Below are 20,651 nucleotides of genomic sequence, written 5' to 3'. Positions count from 1 at the left end.
ACACTTCCGGGTCACGTGGCCAGCGTGACAAGCTGCATCTGGCGAGCCAGAGCCGCACACGGAAACGCCGTTTACCTTCCCGCCAGTAAGCGGTCCCTATTTATCTACTTGCACCTGGGAGTGCTTTCGAACTGCTAGGTTGGCAGGCGCTGGGACCGAGCAACGGGAGCGCACCCCGCCGTGGGGATTCGAACCGCCGACTTTTCGATCGGCAAGCCCTAGGCGCTGAGGCTTTTACCCACAGCGCCACCCGTGTCCCATAACATAACATAACATAACATAACATAACATAACATAACATAACATAACATAACATAACATAAAACACAGCACAACACACACACCTCACTTATAGTCCAGAGTTCAGATCTTGAGAAGGCCTGTGCAAGGCCTTAGCTTCAGTACCACAACCAGCAGTAGCAGATGAAGGCCAAAGCACAAGATGTCAACTGCGAAATGGGGGGCACTGTTGCTTTTGTAGCAAATAGACCAGCTCACATAGGTGAGAGATGGGCACTTTTCTCAGTCTGAGGGCCACCTTTCCTGTTGGGCAGCCCTCTGGAGGCTATGTGCCAGTGGCAGGTGTGGCAAAGATGAGTGTGTAGGTCACACATTATCATTCAAAATTAAGATTTATTATGTATCTTTTTCCCAGGATGGGTCACAACCATTTAAAATACAACATTCAAAATGGTTTAAAACAAATCAGTCCTTCTCCATCCTCCAGCTAGGGAAACAAGGTATTATCACACATTCCAGCCACATAAAATTGCTATAGGAGGGAGCCGAGCAAGACCAGTGATGGGTGTGGCCTGCGTAGTCCCAAGGGCTAGGCAGAGGCAGTGTGGGCCACCATTGGCCACCAGAACTAAGGTTCCCCTGTCAAAAGGGGGAGTTCTGAAGAGGTAGCTTTTCTCTCAGCTCCTTCTCTGGCAACTGGGAGGTGGAGTGATTCATGAACTGACAGAAGGTTCCTTCTGTGGTGTTGACCACGCATCTTTACCCCCTAGGCAAGCCAAAATGCTTCATTTAGTCCTCTGAAGCACATTACATAGGCCAACCATAGCTTTAAATAAGCCTTTCAGTCATCTGTGGAGAAACTCCATGCTGACCTTCCATATGTATTAGAGGCTGAAACTCGGTGGAGTTTGCAAAAGTCTGCTGAGAGGCACGGAAAAGAAGGTCCTTCATTTCTCCATATGGACATCCTCTTTCATTCCAAGTCTCAAAGTATGGTCAAAGCAGGCTACCAGCCCCTCACAATCCTTTCAGAAGGCAGCTCCCCCAGGTTAGAAATAGACGATTTATCAACCCCACTGTGGTCTATCTCGATTTCACAGCAGAACCCGCAAAACTGGTAACACCATGGCATGATGGCATGGAACTTGCGTCCCAGGCCGGAAAAACATTTGGCAAAGGTTTGTTGGATGGCAGTGGAGGAGAAGTAGAAGATTGCTGGGTCCATGGAAGCATTGAGGGTGCTAAGGAGCAAAGCATAAACTCTCCAGGAAGGACTCTCATTCTGGATGAAGCCCACAATGTGGGAGATGTTGTAGGGAGCAAAGCAGACCGCAAAGTTGAGCAAAGTAGCCACAGCGAGCCCCACAGCCCGTTGCTTCCTGCGGGCATGGATGTTAGGCAAGGAGGTTAGGATTCGGACTAAGTTGACATAGCAAAAAAGGGTGATGAGGAAAGGGAGGAAGAAGAGGGTGATGCAGAGCTCCAGGCGGACAGGGAGGAGGATGTGGAGCTGGTTGGGGGAGAAACTCTCGTAACATTTGGAGGCGTTGGCAGAGTTGGAGATGGTTTCGTTATTATGGTCTGGCACCGCGAGTTCCACGATGTAGACAATGCTGCAGTGGGAGCAGGCGAGGAACCAGAACAAGATGCTGGCAAACACTGCATACATTGGCCTCCGGTTCAACTTGTACCTGATAGGATAGGCAACGCCCAGGTAGCGCTCCACACTAATGGCCATGAGGAACAGGGTGCTGATGTAGATGCTGCTGTAGTAACAGAAGTTGGTGAGAGGGCAAAGGAACATGGGCAGAGGCCACGTCATGTCCGAGGCAGCCTCCACCATCTTGAAGGGCAGAAAGAGGAGCAGGATGACATCAGACACAGTCAAGTTGAACAAGAGGATTTCTATTGGGGTTGCCTTCTGTCGCACCTTGGCTTGGAATGTGTAGAAGGCCAGGAGGTTGGCAGGGAGGCCAGCCAGGAAGGCAAAGATGTAGACAGCAAGGACCATGGCATTGTATAACGACATCCTTTCAGTACCTGCAAAATAAATAAAGGATTTGCTTTACCTATGCAAGGATACTGCCCCACAAAACCCCAATTTATCCCACTCTCAACCAGGGCTGGAGAAACCCCCACCCCATGTTACTTTGAACTACACAATTCCCATCACCTTTGACCTTTAGCCCTACTGGCTGAGGCTAGTGAGAACTACACTGGTACCTCGGGTTACAGACGCTTCGGGTTACAGACTCTGCTAAACTTGAAATAGTACCTCGAGTTAAGAACTTTACCTCAGGATGAGAACAGAAATCGGGCACCAGCGGCGTGGTGGTGGTGGGAGGCCCCATTAGCTAAAGTGGTACCTCAGGTTAAGAACTGTTTCATGTTAAGAATGGACTTCTGGAACAAATTAAGTTCTTAACCTGAGGTACCACTGTATAGTCCGGCCAGTGTGGTGTAGTGCTAGGAGACCAACGTTCAAATCCCCACTCAGCCATGAAGCTCTCACTGGGTGGACTTTGGCTAGTTGCTGCCTCTCAGGGTAACGCACCTGACAGAGTTGTTGTGGGGATTGAATAAAAATGGGGAGAACCATGCACACCAACGGAGGTCCTTGGAAGGAAAGGTGGGATATGAATAAAATAACAAATACAACATCTAGAGGGCCACGTCAGGAGGATAAATTTGATTGAAATCTCACGGAATGGTGAACCAAAAGGAAGCTATCCTCCAAAATTTGCACATCTCTGAATTTTGCAGTGCATTTCCTCAACCAAGAAATGAGTACAATATGCATAGATTACTGGAGAATGTGCATATAAATACATACAGTAGTAAAAATAGCCTGAATTTTAATGAGAACTTTTTTAATTAAAAATTGCAAACTGATTTAGAAAGGAGGAGAAATAAACCACTGCAACTCCCTCTTGGAAACCATCTTTCACCTTCCTCTTGGAAATTCAACAATATTAAACAACCTGACTGCAAATTTATAATTAAGCAAAAACCATCACCGTAGGAAAAGAGAGGAGAAACAAAGCAAGCAAGCACAACCAATACCAATACCAATACCAGATTTTAATCCTTGAACTTCCCTGAGACATCCAGGTATAGGGCAAGATATAAATTCATTAACTAATAAAATAAGAATAAAAATAATAATAGTCTCAAATGTTTAAGGAAGCGACTCTTGCACTCTCCCCAAGCAGATCCCCCAACTTTGTGTGCACTTTTCTTCTCATCCTTTGGGTTCACCACCGGCAGTTTGCCTCGGCTTGAGTCAGCCCAGGAACCAATATAGCCCCAACTCCCTCAGTTAGTCACTCACACAGGGATGGTGCAGGCTTCTCTCTGCTGGCAAGATATGGGGAAACACCAGCTTAACTGGGAGCAGCGAATGAAGGCCGCTGTGGACCAGGGCGAGGTGGGCAGCTCATCTCCTCCACCGATGGCCTCCAGCTGCTTCTGCCTCCAGGGGAAAAGATAGCAGGCCTCCCTGATATCTAATATTATACATTATTCAGAGTTTATTTGCATCAGGAATGAACTGAAAAAGTGAACTGCTCACAGGTTAGCAAAGAATTCCATTATTCATCCAGACGGGAAATGTTTGCATAACTCTAATAAGAAAACAGCAGAATAATGGGACCAGACATCTGTGGTCTGCATATCGCAACATCCATATGCAAAACAATAAATCCACAGGAAAAGAAGTTGACCAAGCAAGAGTTGTACAGAGGCACAAGCAAATCCATCAATTGGGTACCAGGGTTGTGGCTATTCTTCTAAACTACATGTAGCCAAATGAGAGTACAGTGGTACCTCAGGTTACATACGCTTCAGGCTACAGACTCTGCTAACCCAGAAACAGTGCTTCAGGTTAAGAACTTTGCTTCAGGATGAGAAAAAGAAATCGTGCTCTGGCGGCGCGGCAGCAGCAGGGGGCCCCATCAGCTAAAGTGGTGCTTCAGGTTAAGAACAGTTTCAGGTTAAGTACAGACCTCTGGAACGAATTAAGTACTTAACCCGAGGTACCACTGTACTGAACTTTTCTGTGTATAAGTCAAGGATTTTTCACGTTAACTTAATGTTGAAAAATTTGACTTGTCTTATAGACGGGTAGCGCGCGGGGGGGGGGGGTTGATTGCTGCCGGGAGCTGGAGATTGTTATAGGCAGTCTTGCAGTATTGTGGGTGATTGTTGGCTGTGTCCAGGCCTTTTTTTTTTTTTATTGGCTGTTGCAGCAGACGCCTGGTCAGACGTTTGGTTGCTTTTGCGTTGTGTGAGATAGGAAGTGTTGTTCAGATGGGCAATTCTCCCCCCAAAAAGCTCAACAACTCTGGGAAACCTCCCCCCATTTTCTTAATTTTTAGTCCCTCAAAATTGGGGAACGTCTTATACATGGGGGCGTGTTATACATGGAAAACAATGGTAATTATGTTTTTTTCAAGGTATTTATTCATTATTGTTTGATTTCATTTGGGTGCTGTTGTTTTTAAAAGCATTTTTTTTTTCAGAGGGAGCACTATGCAGATTGTCTGTAGTAGTCTGATTTTAAAATTGGGAAGGGAAATAAGTCTGCAAGAGTCCAGGTTTTTAATTTATTTTCAGACTCAGAGGTACCAAACAAACTCTCTAGTTCCTAAAGTTCAGCTCCAGCCAAATGGGAATCACGGGAAGGGATAGGCATATATGTCCATATCTTTTTTTCCAGGCTTACATTCAAGTCTCCACATTTCCACAGTAATTTTTAATTTATTTTAAAGTCCTCATTAAAATTCAGCAGGATTTTAGTTTAAATATCCCCTGACATACATATATTTGTATGCAATTTTGCCTAATATCCATACTTTTGGAAAATGGCTTTCCCCTGATTATACACTTCTGTGTGATATTTTCACCAATGTGCATGTTTTCAAGCTTTTCCTCCCAAGAATATGCATTTTTAAAGAAATTCTTGTGCATTTAAAGATTCAGAGAAGATATGGAATTTGAAGGATGTCTGAGTCTCAGTTTGCATATCGCTTCTGAAATCAAACAGGTTCATGTATAAATGCAAAATGAATCAAATCCCCCCCCCAACCCATCTTTCCTTGCAGACCATTACTTTGGCATGTGTGTAGCCATAAGAACATAAGACGAGCCTGCTAGATCAAGATTACTTATCTCCAGCAAGCTACCTTTCTAAATTCAGGATTTATTCTTATTTTCGTGAGGAGAAGCACTCAGTTGTGTGAGCCTCCAGCTCAGTCCAGAGACAGATTGACTGCCTCAGCTTCTGCCCATCAGCAGAAGTCCCTACGTTATAGGGTTTATTTAGCTGACCTGTATATTTATTTGACTGTATTTATTTAGCTCCACTTCCTGCTCAGATAGAGCGAGGCTGAAGGGGGAGTGGGAAGAGAGCGAGGAAAGGGGCTCAGAATGCAGTTTGAATAACAGGGAGCTCCAGGACTAAAAGACAGATCAAAAGACAAACTTCTTGGTAGAACAAGGGAGTGGTTCCTATGCACAAGTACAGTGGTACCTCAGGTTACATACGCTTCAGGTTACATACGCTTCAGGTTACAGACTCCGCTAACCCAGAAATAGTGCTTCAGGTTAAGAACTTTGCTTCAGGATGAGAACAGAAATCACGCGGCGGCAGCAGGAGGCCTCATTAACTAAAGTGGTGCTTCAGGTTAAGAACAGTTTCAGGTTAAGTACGGACCTTCAGAACGAATTAAGTACTTAACCTGAGGTACCACTATAGATGGTTGTAAAGCAAAGCCAGTGCAAAGTTACACCAGATGCAAACTGCATTCAGGAGTGAGTCTCCTGCTGCTCTGCTTGAACGTTAAACAGAGAAAACAATCCTTGAAAGTCATGTTCAGCACAGATTTGCCAGAACAAATGGCCAAGTTTAAATGACTTAGGATCTGGCCTAAAAAAAAACTCTCCAGCCCCACCCCTGCCACACAACCAGTTCCTCCCACCATTCCTCAGTGTCCAACCAGTGCACGACACCTCCCTCCCCCCCTGCTTTTCTCAACCTTTTCCAACTTTACAGTACCTTTTTATAAGCATCAAGCAGGTAAGAGATCTTATTCCTGATTTTTAGTGGCAACCAGTGTTTTTTTTCTTTTAAAAAAATGTTTAGGGGTACTCTCATTTTGACTCGAGAAAATTGCCGGGTAGGGAAGTTAAGCCGCCATCGGGGGTGGTAACAACGAAACTGACCAATCACCGTGCTAGATTCCAACTGCTACTTCACACATTAAACGCCCGCTTCCATCTGAGACTCGGGAAACACCGCGACAGGAAATGAGGCCGCCATTGGGGGTAGCAATGGAACTGACGATTCACCGTGCTAGAGAAGAAACTGGTTTTTTTTATTTAAAAAACTAGTTTCTTCTCCCGTTAGATTCACAAAATGTTTAGGGGTATGCATACCCCTGCATACCCCCAGAAAAAAGCATCGTCCCCATATGAGCAAAGATTGGATTGTCAAAGAGCTTTGCAAACAGGTATAGCAGATTGCGGTCGCCACTAAACTAAATTCCGCCCAGGAATGCATCCATCATAAAGGCGTCCGGTTATGACAAAACCTGAGAGGTGACATTAATTTTCTTTTAATGAGCCTGTTTTGAGCCTTCACCTGAGCCACTGCAAAAGTCCTGAACTACATTACTTGCCTGGCATGGGAGTGGCAAGTAAAAGCTGACGGTGGGGATCAAACCCTGAGCTGAAGAAGGAAAGTGGAATAAATGCCAGGACAAACACTGTTAAGATATGGTTACTAGATTTTTTTTCAATGAATCCAGGGACCCCCCCCCCTTTTTTTTTAAAAAAAAGCTGAGTAGCAACAGGGAGTCAGTAGTGGGGATGGTGAGGCAAAAGACCCTGGGCCCAAGCACACATGCATATTGTATAAAGGTGCAAAGCCCTTCTTTTGCACCCTGTGAAACATAAATGCGCAGAGTTTTTTAAAAAACTGGGCAACAGCATGCCACCCTCCTGTGACATCCAAGCCTCCCCCCGGTCTCCTGCCCCCTTCCCCCTTTGTTTTGACTGCTCGGGAGTCACGGGCAGGCGACTGTTGCCCAGTTTTTTTAAAAAAAAACTCTGCACATTTATGTTTGACAGGGTGCAAAAGAAGGGCTTTGCACCTTGCCTGGCAGAAAAATTGCGTGCCCTGCGCCCCTCCTGGGCAACACCCGCCCGCCCGTGACTCCCGAGCCTCCCCCAATCGGTCAAAACAAAGGGGGAAGGGGGCAGGAGATCTGTACCTCTGGACGTCCCCGGTTCCCCTTCGGCAGTGGCGGTAGCAGCGAGCAGCGAGCAGCTCCTGAAGCCAGCCAGAGCCAACTGCCCTACCAGGCTGGTTCCAGGCTGCTGAGGCTGCCACTGCCACGTTTCCTGAGGACAGATTTGCAAACATGGGGACATTCCGGGGACGGAATTTGTCCAGGGACAGATTTGCAAATCCAGGGACTGTCCCCGGGAACCGGGGACATCTGGTAAGCCTATGTTAAGAGCCTTGTAATCTGGCCTGGCACCGTGCAAGCTTTTAAATTATATGGGCAGCCGGTGCAAGCTTTTAAATTGGCAGATATACACCAAAAGGCCTGGCCGGCCCTGCAAGGGACCCCAGAAACTTAGACCTTTGGCCCTTCTGTGTCTACATTGCTTCCCATCTCCCCCTCGAGCTTCTCCCAGCACACTTCTCTGCTGCTGCTGTTGCTTGTCTCCAGTCTAAACAGTGTATGGTGAAGGAGGAGGGATCGCCTCCCAAGTGAGGGGAATTATTTATCCATTAGTGTCTCTGAGGGATAAATCATGGGACGGGAAGTCAATACAATCCCTTGGGGGAAAGTGAAAAGCTAGGAGCCTGAATGTAAACACACTGGGAATAGAACGCTTTTGTACAATACCCAGCTAGAGTCCCGGCTTGTAAAATTGTTCATGAATACACGTCCCTCTCGCTTGTTTTGAGAACCTTGGCAGAGCCTCTCGCTTCCCAGTCAGCCTGTTTCATTTTCACCTGCTGCTCAAGATGCAGATGATGAAGAAAGAGCCACCAACTGCTATGGTTAAACCCTCCCCCCACACACACACAAATTGTCACAGAAACCAACTTTCCAGAAGGTTGTGGAAAACTGATTTAAAATTTTCAGCGTGCTGTACGCTGAAAGAAAACTGTACAGTGGTACCTTGGGTTACATACGCTTCAGGTTACATATGCTTCAGGTTACAGACTCCGCAAATCGAGAAATAGTGCTTCAGGTTAAGAACTTTGCTTCAGAATGAGAACAGAAATCGTGCTCCAGTGGCGCGGCAGCAGCGGGAGGCCCCATTAGCTAAAGTGGTGCTTCAGGTTAAGAACAGTTTCAGGTTAAGTACGGACCTCCGGAACGAATTAAGTACTTAACCCGAGGTACCACTGTATATGGAAATGATGTACCAATGGCATCTGACTCCTAGTAAGTTAGCAAAAATGTGTAAGACAGGTACAAATATCTGCTGGAAATGTAAAGAAAAAGAAGGCACCTTTTATCATACATGGTAGTATTGTAAGGTAACAAAACATTCTGGGAAATGATATATAATGAGTTGGAAAAAATGTTTAAAATAGTTTTTATTTTATTTTTTAAAAAGAGACTTTTTTATTAGGAATTGTAGGTGCTGATATTCCAAGGGAGCAGAAAAGACTTTTTTATGTATGCGACGACAGCTGTACCGATACTATTAGCCCAGAGATGGAAAGAAGATAAAGTCACTACCAGAGAAGAAAGGAAAATTAAACTTGGATTATGCCGAAATGGCAAAACTGACTGGAAGACTCAGGAGCCAAGAAGACCAAAGCTTTGACAAAGGGAAAATGTTTATAATTTATCTTGGAGACCACTGCAAACAGATGAAAACATTAGTAGGATTGCAATAACACTTGTAATGTAGAAGTATTAGGGAGATAACGGAGATATAAAATATGAACTATTGAAAAATATACAGTAGAAAAGGTTAACAATAGGACCCACAGAGAGGAAGGTGGGAAGTCCAAAGATTCGGAGGAATCTTTAAATGTGGATGTGGATGGTTGAATTGTTATAATTTTATAAATAAAAATTATTTCAAAAAAAGAAAAAGAAACTGCCTTTCTGGGTCGTCGTCCCCTTTATCTTTTGGTGGAGTCTCCAGCAGGGTTTTTCCATATCATGTTGTAGGACTGCGCATTCCCTCCCTCACCTCAGTCTCCCACCCATTTGGGCCAACCCAGAGACCACCTCCTTCAAATCCAGTCCCAAATTAGTTTGAGGTGGGGCGAATGTGGATTTGCCAATCAGAAGGGCGGCGGTTCAAATCCCTGCAACGGGGTGAGCTCCCATTGCTCGGTCCCTGCTCCTGCCACCCTAGCAGTTCGAAAGCATGTCCAAGTGCAAGTAGATAAGTAGGTACCGCTCCGGCGGGAAGGTAAACGGCGTTTCTGTGCGCTGCTCTGGTTCGCCAGAAGCGGCTTAGTTATGCTGGCCATATGACCCGGAAGCTGTCTGCGGACAAACGCCGGCTCCCTCGGCCTATAGAGCGAGATGAACGCGCAACCCCAGAGTCGGTCACGACTGGACCTAATGGTCGGGGGTCCCTTTACCCTTTAATGTGGAATAAGAGGTTTTCTAAATCCCTTATTAAACGTATAGCTGGGAGCAGGGTTAGAGGCTGCATCACCCCACCTCCACCCCAACAGAGAGCATGTTGGGGGGGGGTTGGTTTTGTAGGGTGCGGTTTTGCAAGTGGCTTTCATCCAGGGAAGCTGCTGCTCAGCATCTGATGTGTGGAGAGTGAAGGGTGCTGCTTCAGGGATGGAGCAAAAAGCAGGAAAAAGAGGCCACTGGTAGCAGGCGCCTGTCTTCTCCCAAGAAGATGCATCCAGCGGTCAGGGAAGCCTTGGCATTTTTGCAGGTTTCTCCACCTTGTGCTCCCTGGAGTGCCCTGGACCACTCAGGGCCATCCAGTTTAACCTGCAGCAATCTGCGGCTGCCCCAGCCCAACTTGACTGACACCAAAATCCCTTCCAATATGCCCTGTTTGGCTTGGGATTTGAGCCTCAGCACAGTCCTACCACTCACTAAGCTTTTAAGTAGAGCAAGGGGGAGGGATGTATATGATCCTTGAGGTCCCTATATCTGGAGACCCTTGAGGTCTCTATATCCTTAGGCCAGACCTCTCACAAGCCCTGGTCTATACCCTTTTTGAATTATTTTGCACAACCAGAACACGTTCTTGAATTCTGATAAAGCCCCTTGTTCACCAGGATGGAGGATGGAGGGTGTGTGTGTGTGTGTGTGTGTGTGTGAGAGAGAGAGAGAGAGAGAGAGAGAGAGAGAGAGAGAGAGAGAGAGAGAGAAGTTCAGCAAGTGAAGCTTTTCCCTTTTATCTTAGCTCTGCATCCAAAAATGCTTCACTTGTTGAATTTAATGTGTGTTGGGCTGCTTTTAAAGGCAGAAGAGCAGGATAAGGAAAAGCCCCCCAAAAAATTAAAAGAAGCATGGCAAAAATGATACAAATGGCACATGAGATAATGCCATGTACTTGGTTTGTACATTTAGATATTTGTCCAGGGAGCATGCAAATGATAGGTCCGAACTGGATGACAAGTTTGGATATGTGGCAGCTCTTCTTCTGCCTTCTCTCGCTTCAGATATGCCACTCCATGCAGAAAACGACACACACCTGTTGAATGGTGGTTTTCAACATGCAAAATAAGCCTCGCAGAATTCTGGGGTAAATGCCACCGGGAAAGGACCTCTTTGTTGACTGTGATATGCATGGGGAGAGAGTAGAACTGACCGTGACAGCTGCAAAATGGGAGGGAGATGGAGAATTTGGCTGTGTCCCTTGATGCCCTAGGCTCCCAGCTGCACTACACATTCAAAGCAGTATCATGCCACTTTAAACAGTCCTTGGTTCTCCTAAAGAACCCCGGGAGCTGTCATTTTTAAAGGCAGGGTGAGTTGCTAAGAGACCTCTCCCCTAGCTACAATTCCTAGAGGGCTTGAACAATCTACCCCTCTTCCCAAGGAACTCTGGGAATTGTAGCTCCAGGAGTGGAATAGGGGTCTCCTAACAACTCTCAGCCACTGGCGGAGGAAGAGGGGGCAGGAGGAGCACACTGCCCCCCGGCAGTGGGATCCTGGTGGGGTTCCATTGCAGCTGCCCCCCCCCCCCATGCTGAAGCTCCACCACTGCTCTCAGCACCCTTTTGCAAACGAGACTTCCTAGGATTCTTTGAGGGAAGCTATGACAGTGGTATGATGATGCTTTAAAAGTATGGTGCAGATATGGCCTTTATCACTTGGAGCTTGTGATGGGGGCATGGCAATTTCTCCAGTTTGCAAATGGGCCCATGGACCCAAAAAGGTTGGTGACTCTTGCTATGCACCCTCACTTTGGTAGGGGGGGAGGAGCCCCATTAAACGGAGGGGGCCTTACTTCTGAATAAGCCTGCACTGTGAATGAAAAAGTGAAGTGAGCCCAATATTTACTGTGAGCTATTGTGTAACTGTCACAAGGGGATCGCTACGTGCCTCAAACCCTGACTGCTACAGATAAATAATTGGATAGCAAATGCTTGTTAAATATTAGGTATTTTGATGAGTATACACCCACTCAGAAAGTATTTGGTATCCAGTGTTTGCGAAAGGGAATGACGAGAAAGGGGGTGTTCCTTTTCGAATCTAGTTGCCACGGAAGTCAGAAAGTGCTGAATATGCCTGTATAAATTAGCCCTTGAACCAGGCAATCAAACCAGCCACCTTGAGGGACAGAAACCTGACAATGACCTCTGATAATGCCAGGGTGCTCAGCCATGACCTTCACCTGCCCTGCTTGGCACCCTTCTTGAGTGTTTTTGCCTAGCTGGAATGTGTCCTTTTCTAGGTGGAGGATAGAGGGATGGGTGAATGTATAGAAGCAAACCTACTGCACAAAGGTAAATTGGGCATTTGTTGCTCTACCCACATTAGGCTTTGGCACTGTCCCTACTGGCATGTGGCCCTTGGAAAGCTGCCCAGAAGGGAAAGTAGCCCTTTGGCCAGAAAAGGTTTCCAATCCCTGGCCTATGCAGTGATTAATAGTTCCTCTGGTCCCCCAGAAGCAACCATAACTCTCTGGGGACAGCCTACCATTGGATGTCCATCATGGAATGGGAGACTCCCTTCCTTCAACTCTATTCATCACACAAAGGAGATGAGAAGCCCCTTGCTTATGCTGGATAAGAGAGACCAGCAGACCTGGTCCTTCTTCATTTCCCCAAGTTCTCTAACACTTACACCGAACTCAAAGAAGGGAAAGGTGAGTTTCACTTTACTCCGAGCTCAGGAGACACTTGGGAGCATCAAAATGCAGGGCTGGTTTGGAAGCTCCAGCTGGTACATACTGCCATTGGGGGCATCTGGCCGAGAACATGTGGCACCATCATTAAGGCATCTGCACTGACTGCCCATCTGCTTCCAAGCCAGGCTCAAACAACTTTGCTCCAGGGACCTTCAAGGACCACCTGGACCCTTCTATCTGAGCACCACAATTTAAGAAGGATGTTGACAAGCTGGAACGTGTGCAAAGGAGGGCAACCAAGATGATCAAGGGTCTGAAAGCCCATCCTTATGAGGAGCAGTTGAAGGAGATGGGCATGTTTAGCCTGGAGAAGAAGAGATTGAGAGGAGATATGATAGCCATCTTCAAATATCTAAAGGGCTATCACATGGAAGATGGAGCAAGCTAGTTTTCTCCTGTTCCGGAGGCTAGGAACCAAACAAATGGATTCAAGTTACAAGAAAGGAGATTCCAACTAAACACCAGGAAGAACTTTCTAACAGCAAGAGCCAAGCGACAGTGGAATGGACTTCCTCTGAAGGTGGTAGTCTCTTGTTCATTGGAGGGTTTTAAGCAGAGGTTGGATGGCCACCTGTCATGGATGCTTCAGCCGAGATTCCTGTATTGCAGGGGGTTGGGCTAGATGACCCTTTGGTCCCTTCCAACTCTACAATTCTATGATCCCAGCTCCACTGAAACCATCTTCACCTTCTCTTTCAGCCTGCTCCTCCAGGCTTATGCAGGCAACTAAGAATACTAAGAACCCACAATATTTAAGTGATCTCTGGTTATTAAATGTTTATATGGTTTTTATGGTGCAGTTTTATGCATCACGGGTGTAAACTGCTCTGATACTTATTTTTTATTTCTTGAATAGCGGCGTAGAAATATTTTTAGAAATACGCAAGTAAATATTACTTGCATAGCTCCCAAGAGTCGTTCTGAAGTGAGAGATTAACCCCATGCTTCAAGGTCTGGACTCTAGTGATGTCCTACAGCAATAAAGCCCTCTCTTTCTGTCACTGAGCTCCTGCAAAGCCTGTTGTCGAGGACATGAGTGAGGCCAAGCTCTTAGGAAATGTTGTGGCTGCCACAAGTGGCTCTCCACCAACGGCAGCCAAAATGTGTCCGCCCTGTATGATACAGGGTATAGCACGTTCAATATCCCAGCAAATAGAAAATTAGGGAGGAGAGTTGCCTGACAAAAGGCATTTGCTAAAATTCCTTCTTCTACGTGACTATGAAAAGGATGGGAGTCTTGTTCTCTTATCATCTGGTCACCCTCCATGCAGAGTGACACTGCAACAGGACCCACCCACTGCTGACCTCCAGAGCCTTATTCTTTCTCATTATTATTCTCCCTGCTGTGGCTGTTTGTTCACCTGCCCTCCCCTGCCAGGTTAACAGGGGCAAGGGCAAGTTAAAGGAGCAGCAGATCTTCTCCTTTTCTTATCTACTGCTACTGGGCAACAGCAAGGATTGGGTCCAGAGGGTGTGGGCAAGCAAAGAGGCAGTGGGGATGCTGACAAGAAGGGTGGTCCCTCGGGAGCGGGGAAGGCCTACCAAGCAGATATTGCCCTGATGCCATGGGAGATCTGGTAGCCCTCCAGATGTCGTTGAACAACTGGGTGTAGAACATAATAAATTCAAACTTTAATCACTGTTCTAGTCTTTCCACTGCTGGTAACAGGTCTGGCTTTGGATAGCTCAGTTGGTAGAGCATGAGACTCTAAATCTCAAGGTCATGGGTTCAAGCCCAATGTTGGGCAAAAGATTAGGGGGGTTCCACTAGAAGACCCTCATCACCCATTCCAACTCTACAATTCTATGACACTTTTTCATGCACCAGAAAACCATTTCTGGGAGGAGGATGGTGATAGAAAGTACCCAGGGCTGGGACAGGGAACCTCCAGGCTGTGGACCCACCAAGCAACCCCCCCCCCCACTTGGCCCACAAAGCTGATTAGGCACCACTGATCAGCTGATCAGTCCTGTGCACAGCCCAGGTCTGGCCCAAGACATTTTGGCACCTGAGGTGAACCACAAAATGGCATCCCTTTTCCATGCCTGCCACCAGGGAAGAAGGAATGAGTGAGTGGAGATCTAAACTGGGAACAAGGGTTAGAGGAGATGAACAGTGCCTCTAATTCGCCAAGAGGCCTCTGTAGAGGTGGCATGGGTGGTGGTGGTCAGGTTCGGCCTCCAAGGAGCATGGCACAGCTGTCACTGCTAGGGCAGCAGCAGCAGGCGATGCATTCCTTGGAGTCTGGATCTACTACCCGAGGTGGTAGCCTCCCCTTGTTTCATGGATAGGCTGGACCTGGCCCAGCCCTTTGCAAGTCCTGGCAACCAGCTGATCAGCCCATGTTCATGGTGTCTTGCTTCAGCAATTCATTGGATGCAGAGCAGGCATTCACTCTGCAGAATCTTTTCATCGAAGCCTCTCCAAGTCTGGTCTTGAGGGCCAAAACAGAAACCGCACAGGAGACTGGTGATCAGATCTCCCAACTCCCCCTTTCCTACAAAGGGGAGTGGGCTATGATTTTTATCAGGGCAGAGGAGCTGGGAGATAAGTGTTTCTTCCTCCAGTCCCCTTGCACTTTCCTGATGTAATCATTCAAGCCTCTATTCACCTCACCACAGACAAGAAACATAACCCACACAGTTGTTGGGATGCCAGTATTTTTGTATCAGGTTTGGGAAGGAGTCAGGAAGCAGTTTAGATCCCCCAAATGGCACTTGGTGGACAATGCTGAAATGGCAAAACTGACTGGGAGACTCAGAAATCAAGAAGGTAATGACTATTAAAAAGAATGGGGAAAATTTGTAAGTTACTTAGGAGACCATCGTAAACAAATAAAAATGTTCGCTGGACTTTAAAATAACTTGTAAAGAAACGAAAAATATGGAAAATTCAGAGAGATGGAAACTGTGGAGAATGTAATGATATGTAGTTTTAGAAAAAAAAATATTTTAAGGACCCTGCAGGAGATGGGGGGGAGTCACGAGATTCAGAGAAACTTGTATATGGATATGTTAAAAGTTTTTTTTCTTTTTTCTTTTGAATTTGTTCTTGTAAAAACCAATTTGAAAAAAAAAAATTAAAATGGCACTGGGTGGAAAGCTTGAACTAAATACATTTTTCTCTAATATTGCTGCCCCATTCAAAAGAAACCCTCACAGCCCTTTCTGTGGCTGTTTCAAAGTTAGGAAACACAGCCGCAAAATGGGAGGTCGGATCTCTGTTTGACCCTCTGAGTCCAATAATCCTTAGATCTTTATTCACTCAAGATAGTTGCCATAAAAAAAAATATGGATTTCACACACACTCTGTCTATGTCCCAGGGAATATAAATACAATTTCATTGTTTCATGCCCTTGGTGTGGGGAGTGTTATATCTAGCATTGTGCTGAATTTTTCTCTCTTTCCCCTTTACCATTCTCTGTGCATTTAAAAGTTATCAAGCAGGAAAGAAAATATTTGGGCAATTCTCATGGATGGGGTGCAAGATTTTTGTCAGATTGGTTTTGAGATGGCTGGGGCACGTGAGCTGACTCTTCCCTTGGGGCTTTTCAAATCCGGCAGCCCCAGCAGTCAGGGTGGCTGCAGAGTTCCTGAGAAATGTTTACTGGGAAGAACAAAACACTCTCAGCCTGTAGCTACCTTGGAATGATAAAATAAGCTCAAAGTTCAACACTGTCTGAAATTTTCACTGTCGAGAAATTCTAAAGTGAGTCAGAAGAAGGGAAGTGTGTTTCATGGTTGGGGGGGGGGACAGATTTTAGTGCAGCACCAATTGTAACTGACAATATAATCCTAGACATGCCTACTCAGAAGTAAGTCTTGTTGAGTTTAAATTTGGTTTATTCCTAAGAAAGTGGGTAAAGGGTTGCAACAACCTGGGGAGTACACCATTCGAATCTTGACACTGCCATGAAATTATTTGATGGTAAGAATGTGGCGAGAATTTGATGCAGTTCACATTTATAGGCAACGTCACACCTTTTGAAATCCTACACAAACCAAAACAGCCTCCTTCAAAATTCTTTGAATTTTGTAGTGCATGTCTCTAGCCAAAGAATATGCACAAAACATGTACATATTAGTGGACATAGCACAGAAAACTGCATCTTATCAGATGAAATTGCTTTGCAACAGTGTGTGTCGTAGGCAAAATTACATACCAAGATGTGCATATTAGGAAAAATTCACACTAAAATGATGCTGAATTTTCATGAGAACTTAAAAAATGAAATAAAACACAAACTGGTGTGGAAATGTGGAGAGCTGAACTTAGGAATGCAAAAATGAGAAACTCAGCTGAGAGTCCCTACTCGGTGGACTTAGGGAAGCTGTTCCCTCCTTTCATAGATCCAGGATCAGCACTTCCTTCTGCAACATGGCTACAAGAGCATTGACCTACTTTACAAGATTGTTGTATAGAAAGATGTGAGGCACAAAGTTATTCCAGAGGTGTGTCGATTTCAGCTTGCTGCAAAGAGTCTTAGCACATCTTAAAAGGCTGGCAGATTTCTTCCAGCAGAACCCTTCATGGATTAGAACCCATTTAGTTAGATGCACTGAGGCTTTCCGTCAGTGGGCAGGTTTTAACCCTATCCTTCTTCCAAGGACATTCTAGACACACAACAATCCTCAGAGGAAGATTGGGAGAGGGAATGGAGGCTAGTCCACAGTGGCAGAATGGGGTTTTATGGCAGAATGGGGTTTTCATCCTGAGTCTCCCAAGTCTTAGCCAAGTACTCTAACCATTGTTTCACACTATCCATTTTTTTATTTAGAGCTCTGTGCTTCTATGAAGAGAAGATAGATAGATGATAGATAGATGATGATGATAGATGATAGATAGATAGATAGATAGATAGATGATAGATAGATGATAGATTAGATACATAGATAGATAGATAGATAGATGATGATAGATTAGATAGATAGATAGATAGATAGATAGATAGATAGATAGATATAGATATAGAGATAGATGATAGATAGATAGATAGATAGATAGATAGATAGATAGATAGATAGATAGATGATAGATAGATAGATGATAGATAGATAGATAGATAGATAGATAGATAGATAGATAGATAGATAGATGATAGATAGATAGATGATAGATGATAGATAGATAGATGATAGATAGATAGATGATAGATAGATAGATAGATAGATAGATAGATAGATAGATAGATGATAGATAGATGATAGATGATAGATAGATGATAGATAGATAGATAGATAGATAGATAGATAGATAGATAGATAGATAGATAGATGATAGATAGATAGATAGATGATAGATAGATATAGATAGATATAGATATAGATATAGATATAGATATAGATATAGATATAGATAGATAGATAGATAGATAGATAGATAGATAGATAGATAGATGATAGATAGATAGATAGATAGATAGATAGATAGATGATAGATAGATGATAGATAGATAGATGATAGATTAGATAGATAGATAGATAGATAGATAGATAGATAGATGATAGATAGATAGATAGATGATAGATAGATAGATAGATAGATAGATGATAGATAGATAGATGATAGATAGATGATAGATAGATAGATAGATAGATATAGATAGATAGATAGATAGATAGATGATAGATAGATAGATGATAGATAGATAGATAGATAGATGATAGATAGATAGATGATAGATGATAGATGATAGATAGATAGATAGATAGATAGATGATAGATAGATAGATAGAGATGATAGATAGATAGATAGATAGATAGATAGATAGATGATAGATAGATAGATAGATAGATGATAGATAGATAGATAGATGATAGATAGATGATAGATAGATAGATAGATAGATAGATAGATAGATAGATAGATAGATGATAGATAGATGATAGATAGATAGATAGATAGATAGATAGATGATAGATAGATAGATGATAGATAGATAGATGATAGATAGATAGATAGATGATAGATGATAGATAGATAGATAGATAGATAGATGATAGATAGATAGATAGATGATAGATAGATAGATAGATAGATGATAGATAGACAGATAGACAGACAGATATATATATATAGGAGAGAGAGAGAGAGAGAGAGAGAGAGAGAGAGAGAGAGAGACCATAGACACATATACCAACTTCATGCATCTGATCTCAATGACAGCTTCCTAATGATGCTTGTGGGAGAAGGGTGGATTTTAATTTTAATTCAACCCTCCCTGCACACAAAGGTCCTGATTCTGACTCCACGTCTCCCCATTCTGTTTTTCTTACACACAACTTACTTTATGGCTGATATTTAAATAACAAACACCGGAGAACTTTAATTCAGATAAGTTAACATATCATCTACTTTGGCAGAATGCCAGCCGTGGATCACATTTCCATGCCTCGCGGGTAAGGGAGAGAGAGACTGTAGCCCATGAAAGCTTTTGCCACAATAAACCTGCTTGTCTTTAATGCGCCACAAGACTTCTTCACTGCTTATAACTGTGATTCATATTGAAGCACCCCCCTGAACTCTCCAAAAGTCCCTATCGAAACCATCGCCAATAAATAATTGTGTTTTTATTCCTCACCTCCTCTACAAGCTCAGACTTTGCTCTGCCTGCCTCTGCTCCGCCGATGGACGAGGGTTTCTTCCACGATGGATCCAGCCACCTTCTGCCCTCGCAGGAGTCAAAAGGCTTTGCTCGGCTCCCACGCCCTGAAGGAGAGAGGAAAGCAGCCTGCCTGGTGCAGTAGAATCACTCGTGATCATTTGACAGAAGGAGCCCAACAGGCACAGCAGCAGCAGGAAACTGACCTGTCTCCTCTTGTAACACAAGGGCATTTACTTCTTGGTTTCAAAACCGGGAAGCAAACTCATGGATGGAGAAAAGAGGCGGAGGAGGAATCCAATTTCAGCTGCACACAGAGGGTGCCACCCACTGCCTTTCTAATCTACTTTTTAGAATCAGTGATGCCTCTAGATTCAAATGAGTCCAGCCTTATTTCTCTGCACTGTAACCCGCCCATTGAGGTGAAAACTATACAAAGTTCTTCTTCTTGTTGCTTGCATTTATATCCCACCTTCTTCTCCAAAGAGCTCAGGGTGGTGTACGTGGTTCTCATCCTCTCCATTTAATCCCCACAACAATCCTGTGAGGTAGGTTAGGCTGAGAGGCAACAACTGGCCAAAGTCCAACCAGTGAGAGCTTGATGGTTGGGTGGGGATTTGAACCTTGGTCTCTTAGGTCCTAATCTAAAACTGACTACTCCACCACACCAGGTCTCAGTGGAGACACAGAAATGTGGGATACTGTTTTTCTCTTCCCTGATTAGAAAACGAACTCATGCCACATATATAAGAAGAAACAAGTGTTTGGCCACATGAGTGGGAAATGTGTGTAAGATGCCAAGGACCTGAGCAACAGGCTGTCCTCCCCCCCCCCCCAATTTTTTTATCGATTTTCCACATTTGTAACAAATATAACATATAAAAAACACAAAACAAAACATCTTACAATACTACAAAAGAAAAGAAAAAGAAAAAAAGAATAAAAACAGTCATTACTTCCAAAATCCAAGTTAACTTTCCTTGTAGTCTGACTTCCTCGATTCCCCCCTAACTGAATTTCATTGTAACACCTTTGTAACAGTTCTCCAAAATCCTCTTTCTAATACAATTAACTCCTTCTACTAACTAACTTCATCTCTTTTCTTATTGACTTGTCCTTAAAGCCCCCCACATCACAACACCTTTTGACCTCCCAGTGTTTGGTGCAAAGGTCTATGGGTGGATTCTAAGCACATTTGGGGGGAAAGGGACTCCCTGGAGTGTAGAGGATGGCAGAACATGTATGGAAGGTAGGGCTGGGTGACCAATGCTGATCAGGTCTCCTTTGGAGCTGAATCTATCAAACCCGCACTTTCTAAACTATATATGAATCCAAACACTTCCAATCCCTCAAGGAAACGGGTAATGCAAAAGACTAAAATAGTTTCTCTTATAGAAATCTGTCATTGTTAGATGTATTGTGGTTTGTGGGTTTA

At 44.4% G+C, this 20,651-nt stretch overlaps 1 protein-coding gene across 1 annotated transcript; it reads right to left on the bottom strand.

The window, feature by feature from the left end:
• Positions 1–329: 329 nt before the first annotated feature.
• Positions 330–19,717, bottom strand: LOC114603511 (free fatty acid receptor 2-like). The gene is made up of 2 exons (XM_028742562.2): positions 19,196–19,717; positions 330–2,280 (listed from the first exon to the last, which is right to left on the bottom strand). Exon 2 carries the CDS (start codon positions 2,267–2,269, stop codon positions 1,247–1,249), a length of 1,023 nt encoding a protein of 340 aa, XP_028598395.2. The 5' UTR covers positions 2,270–2,280; positions 19,196–19,717; the 3' UTR covers positions 330–1,246.
• Between the last annotated feature and the right edge of the window lie 934 nt (positions 19,718–20,651).

Source organism: Podarcis muralis, chromosome 7 (genome assembly GCF_964188315.1).
Source record: "Podarcis muralis chromosome 7, rPodMur119.hap1.1, whole genome shotgun sequence".
Classification (NCBI taxonomy): domain Eukaryota; kingdom Metazoa; phylum Chordata; class Lepidosauria; order Squamata; family Lacertidae; genus Podarcis; species Podarcis muralis.
The sequence above is the reverse complement of the archived record's forward strand: the minus strand, read 5'-3'. Positions and strand labels throughout refer to the sequence as shown.